This window comes from Ammospiza nelsoni, chromosome 1, assembly GCF_027579445.1.
Source record: "Ammospiza nelsoni isolate bAmmNel1 chromosome 1, bAmmNel1.pri, whole genome shotgun sequence".
In the NCBI taxonomy this organism is placed as follows: domain Eukaryota; kingdom Metazoa; phylum Chordata; class Aves; order Passeriformes; family Passerellidae; genus Ammospiza; species Ammospiza nelsoni.
Genome location: NC_080633.1, coordinates 97,646,658 through 97,667,937, shown reverse-complemented (window position 1 = coordinate 97,667,937; position 21,280 = coordinate 97,646,658). Strand labels below are relative to the sequence as shown.

Sequence of the window (21,280 nt, the reverse complement as noted above, 5' to 3'; positions counted from 1 at the left end):
GTTAACTGCAACAATTTTCACAGAAATTTCAAGTATTTTTAAAATTTTCTTCTTACAGATAGTGACTCTGTGGGGAAGAAGAAATCTAAATTTCAGTGTGACATGTCAATAAACCTTGACTTTTTTTTTTCTTTTTTCTTTTCTTGTGATTTTATTTGCTTTTGCAAGTGATTTTCTATTTTTCCCTGTGTGGGAAATAATGTTCACTGTTGTAGTAAGTGAAATTGTGGCAGAGACTGTAGTCCCCTAAACAGGATTGGGATTCTGTTTCATGAGGAAGTGGTATACTTTGAATTCATAGAATCATAGAATCACAGAATCATGCAAAGCTTTGGGCTGGAAGGGACCTTAAAGACCATCTGGTTCTGACCCACTTGCCATGGCCAGGGGCACCTTCCACTAGACCAGGTTGCTCAGCGCCTCATCCAACCTGTCTTTGAACATTTACAGGGATGGGACTTCCACAACTTTTCAGGGAAAACTACTCCTGTGCCTCACCACACTCACAGATTCACCAGATATGTTACAAATAAAAAAACAACTTCTTAAATACAGAAAAATATGTTATGCAAAATATTTTGTTAAACTCCTGAGCTTAGTTTTCCAAATTATTTTTAACACAACCACCTCCTCATTAAAATTGTTACAGACTTTGTTTCTTCATTTGTATATTGTTTTTATTGCAGTAACTTCAATATTTTGGGAATTTCCTCAAGTACTGGAACTTCACAGCAGTGCAGGCTTTGAGGATTAATAAAGTCTTATAATAGGACACAATTTTTTAAAGCAGTTTCCTATTTCCTAAGAGTAATACTTACTTAACATTTTAATTGAGCAATTGAAATTGTCATGGGCAATCCAAAATCTGGATTCACAAGGTACACCTAGATAGTCAGTAGTAGTCCCTTTGATGCTCAGTATAAAAATCTAAATGGATGAGAATAGAACTGGAGACTGAGCCTCATTTTATTTGCATGACAAAGTTATCTTTTCAAACAGATCAAAAGATTAACTTACATTTAGCTTGTCTCAGGAAACACAGAAGCATTACTGATAAGAAAAGCAGGAAATGGGAAGCTTCAGATACTATACTGCAGATTTTGTATTTGAAAGGATTTATGAGTCAAATTGGTCAGATTCCTGGATGCTCTGTGGCATTACAGCCTTTAAATCTGCTACATTGGAACTATATGGATCCCACATTTAAATCTTCAGCCTTCTGGCTAGCAGTTCTCACATTGCAGTTGCAGAAGAGGCAAAAAAAAGAAAGTACATCTCTAACATGAAATATTATTCTTTATGCAATAATACATGTGCACATAGTAGTTTACAGATGAGTGGTGTTCCACAAAATCTAAAGTGGAATGAAAAATATAAGCATATGTTAATTTCTTTACTATTATTATTACAAATGAATTTTTTCCACACATCTGTTTCCTCAAACCGAAGCTAAGATATATTCAGGATATCTCCAAAATGAAGACATATTCCCTTAAATGAAAATTATTCTTCACTTATCTGTCTATATAGAAAATTGCAATTTTATTGCTCTGAATTTCTTGTTCATTTCTCTCCATCTGGCATTGAAAGGAAAACAGAAGTTAAGAAATAAATTTCTAACTCCTTGTGATGACTAAGTATTGATGATATGTTTATGTCTAAGGACATTTATTTGCTCTACAACAGACAAAATTACTGAAAATGTCAAGAATTCTTGGGCAGCTGGCCCCAAGGACAGGATCCCTCATTGTACCTGATAAAAAAAATACCCTGTAGGCAGGGCATTGCAGGGTCTCCCCGCTAAAGGCTGCAATTGAAGTCCCCTCTGGACACCAGGGCAAGTCTCCTGGAGAGACAAGGGCAACACATCTGCAAGACACAAACCAGAATGCTGTGAACACTGTCAGAGTTGATTCCACTCTTACAGTTTGGAAGTAGACACGTAAAACATCATATTTTTACAGAGGGTGTGCCTATGATAATGAATATCTACCATTTCCACACTACCCACCTTGGCAGTGGGCACTCCAGAGCAGGTAATGTAAGGAAAAACCCAATGTGCGGCCTCTCACAGCCTCTCTTCATTCCTCCCTTCCCTCTATCCCTCTTTTCTCCCTACGCCACCCAAACTGAAAGGCTGGGAAATCCGTGTCACTCTGACCATTTGTGGATACAAGACTCACAGCAGCAGCAGCAGCACATCTCACAGTCACCCCATCACCTGAGCACTTCTTTGGTCTCTGCCTCTCCATTTCTCTGCCCATCCTTCCCCACAGCCTGGCTCTTCTCTCCCAGTTATCCCATTTCCTCTCCATGCTTTGAACTCCCAAGAAGAGGAAGGGAATGCTCTCAAACAAGCCACATTTAACTAAAGTAATTGGCTAAATGCCAATTATCGTTTGACAACAAAAGCAGCGCAGTGGAATTTTCCAGCTAAATGTAAAACTGATGTGGTTTAAAGAAAAAAAGAGGAAAAGCAAAAAAGATTGTGCAGCAAACAATGCAGATCTACAGCTTGGATTTTAATCATGATTTGAACATACATCTTCAGAGACCCTGGGTGAGTCATTTCATTTCCTGGTGCATTAATTTCCCAAATTCCAATCCATAGATAATATGTAATGAATGTTGCTGTTTCAAAGCATGTCACAATAATCTCTGTAATGAGGTTTTTAATAGAAATTGCTATAAAACTGTGAAGAATAAGACACACATATAAGGCCAGCAAATATGTTAATACCCTTTTTAATGATTCATTAGTATTTAAGATTTACCAGATAGGCCTGTAGCAATAATGCAGAAAGAGTGGAGAATATTCTTGCAGAAGAATGTTACCACCAGAAAGAAAGGCCTTGAGTGCAGTGAAGTAGGAGACACCCAGAAGGGGAACAAACCACCCCAGCTACCATTTCCTTACCAGCAAATATGACCAGCTGGAAAATGGCCAGGACAAAAAGGCTCTTTAGTTGCACTGACTTTTCAGTGAAGGCAATGAAGCGAGTGGGCTGGGAGGAGGGAGGATTTAGCAATTTCACACCTGCTGTGACCACCCCTGGAGTTTAGCTCTGACCCTGCAGAAGCCAGGTTAACTAACCCAGAGCAAAAATTCAGTGACAAGGGATGTTCCTTTTTCTCTGTGGAGGAGAGTTCACAGTCAAGAAAAATATTTTTCCATGCAGCATTCTCTGTTCCTTTAAGTGGGATGGCTGAGTGGTGCAGATGGATAAAGGCACAATAATTCAATTTGCTTTTTTTCTATTCTGCATCTAATTTAATTGAACAATCAAACACCCCAAACAGGATTAATCTATAGGCATGCCATATTCAGTAAGATAAGGGATAGGATTCTTCAGTATGTATTCTTTCATCTCAAAGGAGAAGTTAAATGGACAAAAAACATTCCTACAAAGAGAAATAAAATATTTGTAAATTAAATATGGTCACATTTTGGGGATATCTTGATAAAGATGATTCAGAGAGGGAAAAAATTGAATCTTAAAGACTTTTCCAAATGTAGAAAAGTAAAGAAAATAGAATCTACCTGCTTAACTTCTCAATAATATTTTTATTCCTAAACATACTGGCCTGCAAGAGGTAATGTTATATAAATCATAGTTTTATGATAATACACTTCAACCAAAAAAAAAAAAACAAACCCACATTTGCAAGAAGATATGAATTCAGGAATCTTAAATAAATGTCGATACTTCTGCATTTTTGGAACTGGAAAATAACTTATATTTTTGGCTATTCATCCTAACATAACACTGAATACCTCAATGTGTCAGTGTTGTGGTTTAGGAATGTATTCTCCCATTTAGTGTTCAGGAATGCATTCTTCAATTTAGTGTTCTCATCCGCCCCTCCCCTGCATTGGGCTGGAGAGGAGAATTGGAGGCACAAGAGCTGAAGATCACGGGTTGAGGTAAGAACAGTTTACTGGAACCAGCAATGAGATAAGAAAACAAACAGTAGCAGTAACAATATTAATAGCAGAAGTGTACAAGAGAGGCAAGCAATTCAGCTGCAAATGCTCACCAGTGCAACTCCCCTAGGTCTGAGGTAGCCCTCAGACAAGAGCAGCCCCTTTGTGCCATCCCTAGTTCCTATCACAGCAGGTAGCCCACAGTCCCAGGTGTCCCCAGACATCTATCCAGAGGCTGTGGCTTGCTGGGTGGAGACACCCTCAGTCCCTCAGAGCACTGCGAGTGCTGCTGTGGAAGAACTGCCTCCATCTCCAGACCCAATGCACCTGGAGATGGCTGAACATGCCAGCTATGGGAAGTGGGGAATGGACTCCTTGATTTCCTTTGCTCACATACACATCTGTTGCTTTTCCTATTGAACTCTCTCAACTCAATCCATGAGTTTTCCAGCTTTTCTAGCCTTCCAATTCTCTCCCTGATCCCACTGGCTGGGGAGTGAGCAAGGGCTTGTGTGGGGATGAGCTCCGGGATGGGGTTCAGCTATGGCACTGTGATGTCAAGGTTGGAGGGCTCTAAGAGAAGAGCATTTTCCCAGCTTTTCCAGGGAGATTATACGTGCGTAATGGGTGTCATCTGAACCTGTAAAAGATACATTTAGTGACAGATGGCTAGTGGTGAGATGTACCAATGGTATAAACGTCTGATTTGAGCAGAGGAAGAAGCACCACTGCTGAGCAAGTTATGAACACTATGAATCACTACTGCTACCAATTCTCGAGTGAAAGGTGTGTTGGTAGGAGATAAGGAAGTTCATGGAACTTTCAAATTCAATGTGTAAGTAACATTCCTTTGATGTGTTCATGGCTGGAGTGTCTGCCTGTGAGGAGCTGTTGAACTTGAGGGAAGTTCATGTGTCTGAGTGTGAAGGGGAAACCCTTAAAGCAGCCATTCAGATTGTTCCTCTGCATTTATATAAAACAAAAGTGAAAAATAGGATGGAAAAGTGAAGATACTTGTGAAGACAATTAACAAAGCCAAGTTGATCTACTTAGAAAAGGGAGAGAAAACCCCAACAAATCAACCAACTAAAATATGCTCCTAATTTATTTTGTTTATATTTTTATTTACATGATTGCTTAATGTTAAAAATTATCACAACATATTTTCTTCAGTCTAAGCCTTTTCTCTTCAATGATCTTGGCTGTAAATGTTTGCTACTGATTAGTTCAATAAGGTATCAGAAATTTCCTTAGAAAGATTTTATGAACTTCTCTATTTTTGTACTAGGAAGATAGTACTGGATTTTTATTCAAAATCTGTTGAAAAGTAGTCTAAGAATTTCTATCCAGTAATAACATGAAAGAAAACATTTGAAAAACATGAAAAAACCTAATTCACAAAAGAAAGTAAAGTACATTTGGGTCTCAAAGTATTTAATATACTAATTCTGCATAGTTGACTATGTTTATTTCTTCCACTTGAATTTTTGTATTCCTGCTGAAAACTCTCATTTTATTAGTTTGCAAAAGGTGATGTTTTTTGCAGAGACATGAATGTTTAATTTTAATGAAAGAAAAATCAAAGCAGAAAGGCTTCAAGGTTCTCACAAAAATCTGGTTTTGGTACAGGAAATGGAACTTTCTGTTTCAGAGTACAGTCATCCTTGTACACCTATTATTTTTCCTGGATTATTCTTTTCCTAGTTCAACTCTTCTTTCTATGTCCATCATGCTGCTAAAAAGCCCTGTTAAAGGTCTGTTTAAGGAAATGAACGTTGCTGGATCTTTTTCTCTTTCTGGCAGAGGCTTACAGAGCTGTTTCCTAAACAATGCCCTCAAACACAGCCTGAATGTGAAAACTTCCTGCCGAGGCAGTTCACTTAAGGTTGAGGCTATCCTTAATTATAGGATGTTGTCAGCTCAGAAATTTCTCCAAGAAAGACCTCTAACTTTTATAAGGCAAAGAAGTTTATGAGTTTTTAAATGGCCTTCAAAATTGAGGCAGAAAGTTAAAGAGGGCAAAAAATGCATCTTTCCTATATGGCATCCTTAACTATTTTTTGTTGATGCATCCAGGACCTGAAAAGTTACCTTTCTAGCAAAGTTATCTCATGCATCTTCTTTTTCTTAAGCCCTTTTTGTGGACCTTTATTGGGAAAAAGCTTGGTAAAACAGCAAAGTGACAATTAATCATTTTCTGATAGTGCCCATCTCCCTACAAGATCAACTCAAGCAGACAATGCTATCTAAAATCTCCCCTCTACACACACAAACACACACACAAAGAGAAAATGAAAGGCAAATAAGACCACCCCAAACACCAAATGCCAAACACAAATATCCTGGTTTCCAGACAAATGCCCGGGCAGAATGCATGGCCACTTCTTTCTTTTCCACTTTTTCATCTTAGACTGGCTTTAAATGTTGGAAGAAGTACAAAGCCAACCACTCAAGCTGCTCCTTGAAAAAGGCATTCTTCAGAACAAACAAGTGAACTCTCCTCCTAAAACTGTCCTGCTTAGAGATATTCAAAACAGAAAACAAAAAAAAAAACATTTGCTAGGAAACTTTTGAATGAATCATGAACTAAATGCTGCCCCGTCTAAACCGTGGAAAGGGTTTAAGAACGACACAGAAAGTATGTAAAAACAACTATATCCTACTAAATCTTTATGTATGCAATTAAATGAAAAAAAACAACAACAAAATCCAAAGAAGAAATCAAAATTGTGTTGTATCATCATTAATTAAACTGGATATTTTTGGCTTTAGTTTGGGCTTTTTCTTTATCTTTCCACCCCCAAAACACTGCTAAATAACAATCCTCAAGTAATATTCCCTTTCCTACTAAAACCTAGAACAGATATTTCGTATGCATGTTGTTGCTTTGCAGAACTTCATTTGTTTAGACAAAGCCAAATAAAACAGTAGAGCTTTTACAAGAAAGGTATCACAGTCAATTGTGAATAAATGGAGCCAAGGAATATCTGCTGCAATCATTTGTTTTAGTAGAAGTAGCATAATTTCGCCATAAACTCCTGCCTTATCCACTGCAACACATTACATCTGTTTTATGCTAATGTAGTTCCAAAGAAATCAATGATATTTATACTGACATAAAGATGTGGTGAGTCATATGCTCAATTAGTGTCTTCAGTTTGAGAAGGAATATCAGAGATTTTTTTTGATTTTCCAAAATATAGCCTGTAATTTTGTTCACCAATTTCTAAGAAGGTGAAAGTTTAATTACATCTATAGGGCTTCAGAGCACTCCTTGAAAAATCATCACAAGTTATTTTAGGCAGATTTAACTTTTAAATTGAATTACTGTGACTGCATAGATCTTTTGTTTCACTGGTATGTTCATAACAAGAGGCACTGATCTGCGACAGATTTTTTTGAAGTTACATCTACGATCCATAGGAATCATACAATGCCTGTGAAGTGGCATCTCTGCTCAAAAAAATGCTTATCAACTATCCCAACATAACTATCCTAACATATTGATGCTGCCATCAGTCAAATGTATTATGCTCTTGTTTTGATGGTTGCATTGAACTCCCCTTAGTTGAAATTTTGTGTGAAACTCCTGTCAGTTTAAATACAACACACAGGACTTCTAGAGACTAAACAAAGCAAGGAGAGGCTGAGAGAGCTGTGTGTGTTTATCCTGGAGAAAAGGAGGCTCAGGGGAGCCCTTATCACTCGCTACAGCTGCCTGGAGGGAGGGTGCAGCCAGGTGGGGGTCGTCCCCTTCTCCCAAGTAACAAGTGACAGGATGAGAGGACATGGCCTCAAACTGCAGCAGGGGAGGTTCAGGTTGGATAGTAGGAAGAATTTCTTCATGGAAAAGCTTATTAAGCATTGGAACAAATGGCCCAGGGAAGTGGTGGAGTCACCATCTCAGGAAGTGTTCAGGAACTAGCTGGACATGGCACTTACATGCCACGGTCTAATCGACAGCGTGGTGATGGGTCAGAGGCTGGGCTTGATGATTTGGAGGTATTCTCCAGCCTAAATGATTCCGTGATTTTGAATCACTCAAAGTGGAAAAACTGTAGATATTTCTTTTTGTACAATTTCATCTTTCTATTTTTAGTGGATATTGTGGGGTTTTTTATTAAAGTGAAAGAGATTTATTTTAAAAGGTAGTGATCTGAATTTATGATGTGTGAGTGTTCAAAGGCTTACCAGAATAATGTGATGCATTAGACAGACAGGAATTTCAACAGATAATCTGAGGTAAACCTTGCTAGGATAGTTTTAAAGAGCTGGTTGTCTGCATTTAGTTTGATCAGAAATAACCAGAGACCTTGACTTAGCAGGCAGTTAATTCCTAAATATCTTATGGGAGAGGGCTCTTCATGCACGTTAGGCTGTTAATCACACATATCCAGGTATTTGGTTTATTCAAATTAACATCCCAGATCCAGAGGACCAAGATCAAAATTGCATTTTTCAGCTTACTTGCATCAGCATTTGTATCCATTGCAAACCATATTCCTTTTGTAATGGGAAACTTAACTATACAGAATTACTATTTTGTTTTGTTATTTTTCAAAACATAAAATGAAAGATACACTGTATTTTTATAGCTGAATTTTGTTCCTGGATTTCTGGGATTGAATGTTTTGTGTACTGTTTTGTTTGTTTCTGTTGTAGAGAACAGTAAATGATATTTCCTGGACATTATTTCTCAGTCTCCATGGACCTTTTTTTACACAACTGAATCAACTGCATTTTTTACCAAGTCTGAGATGAATGCATATATGTCCCCCTTTCAGTGAAGCAGAAATTCTACTGCTTCAAATGTATACATATAAAATAATATATAGAAAATGGCTGCTGAATGAATTCAGCAAATGGTGAATAAGTACTTCTGAGAACACAGACAAATTTTCTGGCATTCTGATATTAGTCTTTCTTTGTACAGGAAGAGTAGCACTAAAAGCATCTTAAATAGCTCAGTTTGCTTTTCTGAAAAGATTTTGACAGTATTAATTACTTCTGCTAACAGAAATTTCTGACACTTACATGACCTTCTACTGCATTTGAAAAAAGGTTGTCATGGTTGGTGTACTGACATATGCAAGGAAAATGTCAGGAATCAAAATTAAATGAAACTAAAAAAAATCTTACCCTTAACATTACCAAGAATTTCCAATGACTTCACCAAAACATAGATTATACTTCTTCTGGTGGGGGAGGGGGGATTTCTGTATGAAGAAATGAACTTCTTTGGAATGCAGCAATAACATGCACTGATGACAAGACAGAACCAGCCATGAGGAGCCAGCCTGTCTCACTGTTTCATTCACGTATAAGAAGCTGAACACACACATGGAAGCCACCTCTTTGTGGTACATTTGTAAGAATGGCATTATTAATAATGTTACACTGATATTTAAAAAAAAAAAAAACCACCATAAGAGCTTACAAAAGTTTCTAGAACAGTGGCAGTGGAATATCTCTTAGGTTGTTGCTAAACACCAAAAAAACAGAATTAAAAACAATTAAATAATTGAAATTCAAACAAGCTATGATAGCACAGGGAACTGCTGTTTTCACAGGTGTTTATAGCTATGGCCCTTTGAACTGATTTTCTACAGTACCAGGCTATTTTACCCGTTTTAATCTTTCTTTTTCTCTCTTTTTCTCCCTTACCACTTCTTTTCTGTTTCTTTAGATGTTCAGTTTTAGTTAGATTTCAAACACTTAGTTTAGCACTTACTACCTACCACTCCTTCCAAGTGGCCATTTTGTCTCTAACTGAAAAGAAAGTTATTCCAGCACGTTGGAGAGAAAGCACGGAACATTTTGGATAATCATATGAAAAAGTGCGTAAGCTGTTAAGGATCTTTCTTCTAATACATTATGGCAAATACACTCTCAGCACAGGATAAGGAGATTTGTTACCATTAAAAGGTATTTCAGTCCAGAGAGAGAATAAAATAATCCATCCCAAAGAGCTGTGTTCTGGGTGATTACATTTTGACCTCAATTCCTGCTATATTCCGTAGTGACTTTGTCCATACAATAATGTTTCCCCTGCTGGGGCCTAGTCGAACACCGCATAAAGTTAGATTTTTTTATTGATTTTTATGGTCATTCGCTTCTTAAAATCAGTTGTTGTTACTTCCAAAAAAATAAAAAATTCCATGCTCACTGTTTGTCATACTATATTTTGAAAAGCATATTGGAGAAATCTCACAATGTTAAACTGCATGTTTAACCACATAGAGACTCAGTAGAAGAATACAAATCCTTATAATCCAGTGCTGTGCTACATTTTTTTTATCATTTTATTTTTACAGTATGCAAATTTCTGTTGCTAAGAAAGCTTTAAAAACAGAATTTAAGGTGTTCTTGTGACACCTCAATCATATTGCCCCATAAAACTGTGTAAAAATGTTTTATTCAAAATAGAGAGGGAAGACTGCTGTTATTATATGAGAAATGTAATAAATAGAAACAATACAATGGCAAATTACTGTCAACAAACACCCAAAGTGAGAAGAGAGAATTTTTCTCCTATAAATCTCCTGAGACAGAGAGACAGCCACAGGCTGCACAGAACCCCAAAAGCTCCCCACAGGCTGTGCCAGCTGCAGGCAAAACCTCCTGCTGTACGGCTCCACTCCTTCTCTTTTATTAATAAGCATTTTTTTCAGGGATTCTTTGCCAACCTTTAATTATTGCAGAATAATTTTGGACAATGCAAGATTTTTCACTCCAGAGTAGCAGTTATTAGGTCAGATACCAGCATGCAGGTGAATTTAATATTCCTTTTTTAAACTTATTTTTAATGCTGGAAATGGTACATCTTGCAGGCATGAAGCAGCAACACCAGAGGTTCTAAGGAGCAGTCTCCTGAGCTGTGGACTAATGAGGAGCTGATGTCTTAATTTACACAAACAGATGAAAAATCTCACCAAAACTTTCAGAAAAAAAGAGAATTCCAGTAACACTGCTGCTACCAGCAAGAGCAGGGCTTGTGTTAGCCTTTGAAACTTCACAGTTATTTGCCATTTATGAAAAACTTTGCAGAGCATTTAATCATATAGGCACTAAAGCCTGTTAGTAGATGTACAGGACTCACAGAATCATGAAATTGCTAGGGTTGGAAGAGACCTCTGAAGATCATGCAGTGCAACCCCCATTCACCAAATTCCAGATTCAGGAAGGCTCTGAAGTTTAGATAAAGTAGTTTTAATTGGAAGCAACTAAAAGTTTTTATTCAGGTACTGTTGCTCAACTGTGAAAGACATCTTTCTGGAAAAATATCCTAATGGGCAAGAAAAACTCTGGCTGAGAAGGAGTGAGTCACTCTCCAGCTGCCACAGCAATGCGAGAAAGTCCTTCTGCAAATCCTCAGTTACAGGGTCCTAGAATGGGAAGCAAGAAGAAAGGCAATTTTCCTTATCCTGATTTGGTGAAATCCACCTCAGAAGAGTAATCACTTTGAGCTTGCCCACAAGACTAAGCTTTTATTTATGTGATGAGCACTACTATGCTGACACTTGCACATTGATTGGTGTTGCCCCAGTTGAGAGTCAACTCACCTAGACGTCAAGGTGACAATGACAGATGACAATGTATTCTCTCAAAGGAGTTATTTTTGGGTTAATTTGTTTGTTTTGTTGGGGTTTTTTGTTCAGATAACTAACTGGTGTCTGAAGTCAGCGGCAGCCTGTGATGCAGCATAACACAGAAAATAAACTGAGGAATTATTACCTTGTTGTTAAACTCAGTTAGCAGACATATCTAGATTGGCCAGAAAGCTCCCGATAACATGCATTTTATTACCCCCTGGATCTAAAACACAGACACAGGTAAGCCTGTAACTCCCAGTATGTTTAAGACAGAGGCCACAGGCTGAGGACATCCTCCCCATCTCCTGTTCTGCTCCATTTCTCTGAAGCTCTGAACTGCCACTTAGGGTTAGTGAAGGATATTTTGGTGAGGGAGAGTGCTTGGGTTTAAACACATTCCCCCTGTTGCTGCTGACCTCATTTGTATTTGAACTCCAGGTCAGTATTCTGAAGATATTCTCAATTAGAAAGCATTACTAAAACTGAGTTTTTAAAGAAAGATCTGCAACAACAGTGGAAATTTGCAAGTCACATATGTGCACTAAATCACATATTGCCTACTGTATGTGAAGCACTGGGAATTGCCATCCTGCGCTCTGCCTAGCAGACTTACATGTACATAGTAAATGCTAAGGACTGGGATCTAACAACATACAAATTTATTTATAGGCCTGTTGGCAAGCAATCAAGAAGCTGGAATGATGACAACATCCAGACTGACCATTCAAAGCAGGTCTATGTGTTTTGTTTATGAGGAATGAGGACATTTGTGAGCCTAAGCCTATAGGTCGGCTGTAAATTCAACACAGACTGAGACTCCATTTTGGATGCACGAAAGTGGGTGCTGTAAGAATTCTTCTCTTCCAGTGAAAATGCAACCAGTTTTTCAAATTTTTAATTTTTTTTTTTAAAGACTGTGGTGGCTGATTGGAGGAGGAGTGGAGGGAAACATACCCTGAATACCAAACTTAATTATAAAATCCCTACTACCTAATGTTCAGCACCTAAAATACCAGCTATAAAAATAAAGATGTGCCCAAGAATAGCTGGAATGGAGGCCAGAGGGCACACACTGACCCTCAATCGCGGGGCCAAACCCTCATGGGTTACAACACAGGGAGACTAATCAGATCTTAGGAAGCTCAGAGACCACACAGAAGTCCTGAATAAGTTAGGTAATCACAAAAAGATGATGATGATGAGGTGATAAATGTAGAGTGCACATCTTCCACAGGGCAGCCCAGGAGCCAAAAGAGGAGCCTACAAGGACTGCAGGGTTGTGAAATTGTATTTACCACAACTCCTTCTCTATCCTAAAGCAATGGCAGCACGCCTGCTGTCTCAGCAGGGGAGCTGTAAGTGATTACTTTAGGAGCCACCTTGGAGAGTTGAACCAGAAGAAAACTCAAGTGAAATGTGGAGTAGCCTCAGAATCCCCAGCGGACAGCAACCCTTGTGTGGCTGCTAACCATTTTTTTTTCTCCCCTGGAAGACATTAAAACATTTCTCTGAAGGAAAAGCAGATTTTAGAAGCTGTCACAGAGCTTCTACTTTACTGTGAAGGGAAAGCCTTAAAAAAAGCTGGGCTGAAGTCTCAAGTATAGAAAACTCCCCTCCCCAATCTGGCCAGTACTGCTGCCACAAGCCCATAATTGCTGTAATTTGCAAGTTTGGTATGGAGGGGAATCAATGAAAAACATCATCCAGGGATGCACAGTTGCTGAGTGAGGAGAATCCATAAGTCCAAATTGCTGGAAGAGCAAAAAATAGTCCCTTTCTCATAAATGAAGTATTTTTCCTGAGGATTTTCAAGTAGGCTTGAGAACCTATTACTGAAAGGTTTGAAAACTTCATCAGTAAGTCATGACTAAATGCCTCTATTTGCATGAACACACACAATCAAAACAAAATTATTTAAGCTTAATCTACAATATTATACCTCTTAAGTGAAAATTATTTCTGTGGAAGTTTCGAACATGCACTAGATGACACATCCATCTTAAAAAAGAATCTGAAAGCCTTATTATTAGTAGATTTTATGCGCTTACCTCTTTTGAATTTAATAACTTCTTTCTTGATTACAAGCTTATCATAAAAGATAAAGCAACCAAGTAAGAGCATGATATATCTGCAGTTAGCACAAATGGTAATTGAATTCTCTTGGATAAGGATTTTCAAGAGACTCCTAGCTTGCATAGCTGTGCCTTTTATTAGGGAAACTAGATGAAAGTTGAATATTGCCTTTTAAATTCTGTAGCTTATTCAGGAAATCCATCTCCACTTAAATTGCACTTTCCTCTGTAAGATAAAAAATTATTTTACAGTTCTTAGAATTTGAAGGTATTTAAGGGTTTAATTTTCTTTGAAAACACAAACATGACAAATACCCCATCCTTCAAGATAGATGAATCTCCAAAATTTGGAAATTAACTGTGAATGAAGTCTAAATATGTAAATCTTTTTTCATGAAATCAATTACGACTAAAGGTTATTGTGAGGCTATTTATGGTAGTCTAAGTGCCAGTGAACAGGAAATATAGAGTAATTTACATTTTATAACTCACTTTGTTAACCTGCAGGAAGGCAGGATGCAGCCACTATGCTCCCAGTTTTCAAGAGAAAATTTGATGGAAGGAAGTGCTGTCCTTTAAATAAAGACATAAAGCCCTTTCCTTAATCTTGAAGGAAGAAAGCTTATTCACAATATGAATATAGATTTTAGCCCTCAGAGTTTAAAAATTGCTTTGATTTTCCAGAATAGCAACATCAAATATAAGTATTTGCTTATGACATTGCTACAATTGCTTCCCACAACTATAAATTGTTGCAGAATACTGAGAAAATAACTCATTTTGGGATAAGCACAGCACTAAGGTTTACTGTAACAACAAATGTATTAGCAATTTGCCCAGATTTTTCAATGTGAATAGTTTCTTCAAGAACAAGCACAGCTTAGTAAAATAGAAATGTTTAATAGAAAACAAGCATCCAGATCTTCTATGGCCTTATTATATTGTACTTGCACTTCATGGAAGTCATGAAACTGCAGCCCTCATTCTCCTCATGAGATCCATGTGTATCCATGCTTTGAATGAGATCTTGCCATCCTTGCAAGAATGGTTACTTCCGTTAGAATTCATTTGGCATTGAATGCTCTCATTTTTTGTCCTTTTGAAACAGAAAAAATGGCAAACAATCTGCACTTTGACTTAGTGACTGATTTATGAGAAAGAGCATCGGGGTGAGTATGCTGAAACATAAGTCTCTGAAGAGACTTAGCACTTAGTAGTCTGAGGGAAAAAGACCTCACACTTTCAAGCCCAGTCAGCAAATGCTGACTTGCAGAGCTGTCTCCTGCCCTGCAGCTGAGTGTTCTACAATAAATACCACGGGATGGGCATGACAGCATTTAACAACTGCTTAGCAAAATACAGTAATTACACAACACAGTAAGTGGAAAAGAATCAAGTTTTGGTGGTCCATGCTTGCTCTTTGTTTGGTGGAGGGATGGGAGATAAGCCAATAATTACATTTCTAGTAATGACTTAACCCAGCCATAAGCATCACACTTATGGTCAGCTGAATTATATCAAGTCACACATAATTTACAAGCACTGCTAAACAAATAAACCACAATCCCCTCTGTCAGCAGAAAATACTTTCATCACCTGGTTAAGAAGAAAAGACTAATTACAGGTAGACATGGCCTTGCTATAATTCTTAAAGATGTTATTTGGGTTTTGCTTTGAATTAGCTCCCTTCTATCTGACTCTGACATAAAATAAAAGCTTTAAGTGTTGAGGGAAATTAGAACATCCTGTTAGGCATTCCATAAGCACGGCCAGAAAAACAGTAGTGCTCAGAGAACAATGTATTTTTTTTCCTCAAACTCTTTCAGCATAGAATACTGAAAAAGTTGGAGCAATAGTTACACAGTAGCACTTCAAAGGCCACACAGGCCTGGATAATAGTGGGGGGGAAGAGAGGGGAGAATTTGCCCCAAGCAAAAGATTCCAAGTCTTTAGAAACCAACAGATTTTGACTCAAATATTTTCTACGTTGTTGTAATGTAACTAAAATGGATGCACACACCCCATATCCTGAAAAAACTGCTATGTTAGCATAACTGTCACCTCTAATATCAGCAATTGAGCTCTTTTTCAATTGTTAGCATCTTAAAAAACATGCAGCAATTTGAACTGAAATCTTCTTCAAAACCACAACACACACCTTGCTGTTCTGCATCTAATATGTATAACACACCACAATTGCCACCATTTTCAGTTTTTAATCTGAGCATACACTCTGCACACCTGCAATCTTAAAAATTCCACTTCACTCACAGCAAATGCTGATCTCAGTTAAAAACCCCTTTATTAAGAACAATCCAAACCAGAAATTCTAATACTGTACAGTAACAATTTCAATGCATAATTTAAGAAAATTACTCAGTTTTCACATCTTTTCCCCTGTACATTCCTTCTTCTGTGTACATACTTTACATAGTAGCATAATTATAATTTCCCATTGGGATTACAGTACAAACAGTTTGAACCAGAAACAGTGCAATTTCTTTGGTTCAAAGAGATGAACTCCTTCCTCAAAGGCTTCATAAATTTCTTCCACAGCAAATCTGCTGCTGTCACAAATCTGTGAATCAGAAGTGCTTTCTTCAAATTTCAGGCTCTCATTGAACAAGCTATTCAATTTCAACATGAGAAGTTGACTGATGACCATTAACAATCAAGAAGCTGCAATATATTCTCTAAGCATTTTAAATGGTAGGCATGTAGTTCATTTTCTTCTGGCTGGGGAGAACCTGAAAGGAAAAAAAACCCCAAGATTTGAATTTCTAGTTGATTCTTAATACACAATTACTTTTCCAAAGATTGCATTAAATGCTTTGCAAGAACTCATGCTGGTTTATGACCTTAACCTCTGTTAAGTAACAAATCACATACTTTTACTTTATGTTGCAAAGTCTGTTTTAGTTTTACTCTTGGGTATGACAAAGCCGAAAAAGTAAAATAACAATAGCAATGTTGAAATATTTCCCCACGTGTACTCAGAATAACAACCTACCATTTTAGCCCAATTATTACTGTCAAGTGATCAAAGTTTTACAAGCACAGACTAGTTGGGATCCTTAATGCTGGAATGTTTTAGTGACAATATTGATGACATATTACAGAACTATAAACCATAATAATGACAGTTGCATAAAATCCTTTCTATTCCTTATTTTGATACGTAAATTTTTATTGAATTAAAAATCAATAGTTCAGTCTGGGCCTTCATGTTCTATAGCAGTACATAAATAAATGGGTATTAATGTTATGAGGTGCTAATCTGTAAAAGGTACATATTTCTACCTTGTTGATTCAACAAGGTAGCAAAGTCTCTGATCCGTGGTAGTTCTGCTGTAAGGAACAATACAAACTTGTTAATATATTATCAGTATGTGAAATGTTGTACTGTTATGTTTAAGGGTTGACTTAGTAATGGCTAAATTTGAAACCACAGTACATTTTCAAAACTAATTCATTTGGGTGACAGCACAGGAAAAATTATGAGATGTTATATCAAAAAGACACCTCCTCCTTATTAGGATACCAACAATGGTCAATGTAGAGAGAAAGTTTGTGGCAAATATGCTATGCAAATACTATGGAAACCTTGTATCATAAGCCCCTTAATCAACAAACCTATTTGAGTACATCCAGAACAATTTAAATTAGTAGGAAAGCTCATTAGCTTAAAAAGACATTACCATGTCCTTTCAAGATTAGACTAACTTGATGTGACTAACAACCAATAAACCCATTATTAGCTACTGAAGCTCCAGATCAGTGTTTGAACACTTTCCATACTGAATGTTCTTCAGCTGAATCTATTGTACTGCAGCCATTCAAACAAGAGCTATGTTCAGGTACTTAAGCAAAAATGTGAAGCTTTCAGAATGTCACTAACCCATGCCAGAATGCTTTAATGTGGGAACACTGCTCTGTTCTGATCCCATCTCTGTGGCTCAACAGAGAATCCTGAGGCTGAGCACAGTTAGGCAAAGTCATTGCTAAAAGAACAATTTTTCTTATCACTAAATTTAAGATTTAAAGATTCACACAACTGGACTGTGAAAAGGCTTTTTATTGCAAGCATGATCAGACCTATACTTCAAAACTAACCTTGGTAATTATCTAAGGTGTTCACCTAAGGCATTTTTCTCCATCTCTATTTATAAGATGCCTAACTATAAGCCACATTGCTAATTGTGATTTTAGGGAAAAAGTATCCTTTCAAAAACTTGTAGCACAACAAGTGCTACAAGTGATGATATAAACTGAAATGCTTTAATGATGGAAAAATTAAGAATTGGCATTAAGTAGAAATAAGACCTACTTTTCTTCACTAAAGAATAAGCTTCATCTATTCTTCTCCTTATGGATGGATTCTTCAAAGTCACTTTTGCCTGTAGTACACACAAACACACAAAACACAATGAGATTTCTTGCCCACATGATTGCTCCTTAATAGCAAAGTTTAAAAAATTACAATAATTTATCAGATCATGAGAGGTAGGAATTTTTAGAATTAATATAACTGTATCACCATATAGACTGCATTTATATAAGAAGTCACAAATTACGAAGGACAAACTGCTTCTATACCATGTTCTTTAATCTCTCAGCCTCGGCAGCTATGCAATCAAAATAAAACAGAATGACTATTGTAAACTTTATGATTATTTACTTAGAGATTACTGTATTGTTTACAGCATAAAAGTATAACATTACAGTTTTTTCACAGATTTCTTAAATACTAACCTTCTGATAGTTGTGAAGCAAAGCCCAAAGCGAAGCTGCTCCTATTCTCTGAACAGCAGGACTGTTACTTTCCAAACAGGCAGACAGTACTGCAATTGCTTGATCTAATGAGACAAATAAAAAAACATGAAACCAAATGCATCTAGAAAATATAATCAAGAGCAATGCAAATATATTTACATGCCTCAGTAGATTGATGCTTGGAGTATACTTATTTTTATGACTAGTACTGGTATAGCAGAGGAATTACAGAAACTTTATTATCGATTAAATTTCAATATGCTCATAAAATCAGCACAGTACATTGAAAGAAGTGTTAAAAACAATATAGCAAAACAAAACCAAGTAATGCTACAAAGTTAAGCCACCAGTAATAAAACATGAACATTATGTATAGCTATCAGCTATGCTAAGGGACTAAGTAAGCTGTGAAACTGTTTTATAATTCCCAGTAGCCACAATTAGAGCCACATCAGGATGGATATTAAGACGTTTCTATTTCCCTTCATACTTATTATGCACATGATTTGCAACCAATGAAAAATATTTGCCACCTCACTTTAGGTGCTTTAATTTTGTAGAATTGCTCTGAAGCCAAACTCTTCCACTTTGCTTCTTCACTTCACAACAAAAATTCATAGATTATGTAAGTCAATAATATATATTTAATTAAGGCAGTAAATCCACATCTTAAGAAAAATAAAAAGCATGGACACTATGGAAAACCTGCTGAGAATTTGAAACAAAGACAGAAGCATTCTCTCTGCAATTAAATGAGGGAAGGAAACATACCTTCTCCAAACAACCAAAAAAAAGTTCTGAACATATTGTTACATTAAATATATATGCCATGACACAACTTTACCACTATCATAAACATTTTTTGTACATGACAGGATATAAAATAGTTTGTCTCAACATTGAATATTTGCATAAGCTAACAAAGTTTTGTCTAGTTGAAAGATAGGAACATCAATTACTTCAAATGGACTGATACAAAGAATCCTTCAACCCTCCCTGAAAAACTAGCAGTTTGAGAAAACCGCAAAAATCCTTTCATTCATAATTGGTTCTTATATCCAAATGATCTGCCTAATAACAAATCTTGATTTGCTTTTGAAAACTATTTATTTGGTTTTCTTTTATTATGTATTACTGTAATTGTCTCTCTGCCAAAATATGTATTCTGCAATTCTAAAAATTAATTTTTTTAAACAAAAATGCTCTTCTAAAATACAACATTGAGTTCTTGGTCAGTAACCCAAACTGCCGTGAAAATACAGTCTTCTGGAAGCCATGATATTCTCAGAGAAAAACAGTTTGCACACCCTTCAGATACTTACCATTACCTAATATCTTCGGTTTATTAGCTGGACTAAAACATATGTTATGTAGAATAAGAAGTGCTAGATGTTGGCTGCTTTTGTGCTTGTATTTACACATTTCAATGATCTGGTCTAAAAAGCCATTTATCTTCATAACCATCTGTTGTCCATCTTCTCCAAAAGATATGTTCAGTAGCAGCTTTAGCCAGAGAGTAGACACGTTACCAGAATTTTTATTACTTCCTTTTGGCAATGAAAGAGATAAAAAGTTCTGCAGGAAGTTACTCTGTTAGAAGGAAGAAAAAGGGTTTCAGAATTTACAGTATTCCATGGCTTGTTTGCTGTTGTCTGACCTTCCAATCCACATACTTGACCTAGCATTATTAAATTTATACATTAAAGGCAACCCATTATAAGTCAACAATTTTTGAAAAAAATTACATAGAAAAAGAATCTGCTGCATGGTTAAAAAGTTGGTATGGTAACATACAGTTTCTTCTATAATACTATGCAGTGTAGATATATAAAAGTTGATCCAACACAATATATTTCTTCAAAGACTAATTCCCACACTACATAAGCTTTTTGCTTTGCACTCATTGTTTCTACCCAAAAATAAGCTAGTGACATTTTAAGTGAATCAATGCACTATTGTTAATGCATACTTGATTCCTTACTTATTATTGCATCCTATTGAAAAATGTTAAAGGAATCACAGGATGTCTTAAGTTGGAAGTGACTTGTAAGAACCTACAGCACCACTCCTCCCTTCACTGCCAGCCAGAGCAATGTCCTCTATTTTTGTAAGCTTTTAAGAAAAAAAACTGTGCATTGATATGACATAAACTATCTCAGCTTCGCCTCCACTTTAAGGAGATTGTGAGAAGATGAAAATCAATTCCCCTGTTGCAAGAGGGAGGCGTTCTGACATTAATTCCTCTAATGAAAACGTCCTTTACTAAATATTCCCAGGCTCACTGAATCTTGACAATATACACAAGCATCTGGTTGAAAGCAAGCAACCCAGCATACAAACTCATTGTGGTTTTCTTCATGTGAATATAACATTGGTAATTTAATTTTCACAGAGGGAATTGATTATTCAGCATTGCTTACACTTATGAAAGCAGAGCCCAAGAGAGAGAAGGAAGTACTATCCCACTAGAGTGAAACTCTGAAGAGCATAAAAGCAACAACAATTCTCAGAATACAACAGCTACTACAGAAGAGATCTCAAACTCTGTTTCTTTCAAAAAGTTTGAGTATTAGCCACTTTGCAATGGTATGACTGTGCTTTTCATAATTAGCATCCCAAAAAGGTTTATTTCTCCCTGCATTTCTAACAGGTAATTAGGTCCAAGAACAGAACATTGTTAATGGAGATCAAAACAAATTTTTGCAATTAATCAACTACTATAAAAGTTGCTAGAAATAAACTCACTTTTTATAATTTCTACGGAGTTAGCTCATCTTATCACGTCACTACTACAGTTGACTTTCTCAAGGTTTGAATTTATTTAAATTATCAAAGTTTAAGGGAAACAGATTTTTCAAAGCACATTTCATAAAACAGAGTAAGGATCATTCTATATACAACATATAAAAAGGAAAAGA

General features: G+C 36.5%; 2 protein-coding genes across 2 annotated transcripts in view; both read right to left on the bottom strand.

Moving 5' to 3' along the window:
* Positions 1-2,264, bottom strand: part of CD226 (CD226 molecule) — a 40,159-nt gene extending 37,895 nt beyond the window's left edge. The window contains 1 exon segment of the mRNA XM_059468909.1: positions 2,162-2,264. Coding sequence (XP_059324892.1) covers positions 2,162-2,264 — 103 coding nt within the window.
* A 13,627-nt stretch (positions 2,265-15,891) lies between these two features.
* RTTN (rotatin) overlaps positions 15,892-21,280 on the bottom strand; it is a 79,987-nt gene continuing 74,598 nt past the window's right edge. Inside the window, exons 46-49 of the mRNA XM_059475058.1 lie at positions 19,685-19,952; positions 18,342-18,445; positions 17,917-17,986; positions 15,892-16,336 (exon numbers count right to left, since the gene is read on the bottom strand). Coding sequence (XP_059331041.1) covers positions 16,254-16,336; positions 17,917-17,986; positions 18,342-18,445; positions 19,685-19,952 — 525 coding nt within the window. The 3' untranslated portion in view covers positions 15,892-16,253. The remainder of the gene's footprint in view (positions 16,337-17,916; positions 17,987-18,341; positions 18,446-19,684; positions 19,953-21,280) is intronic.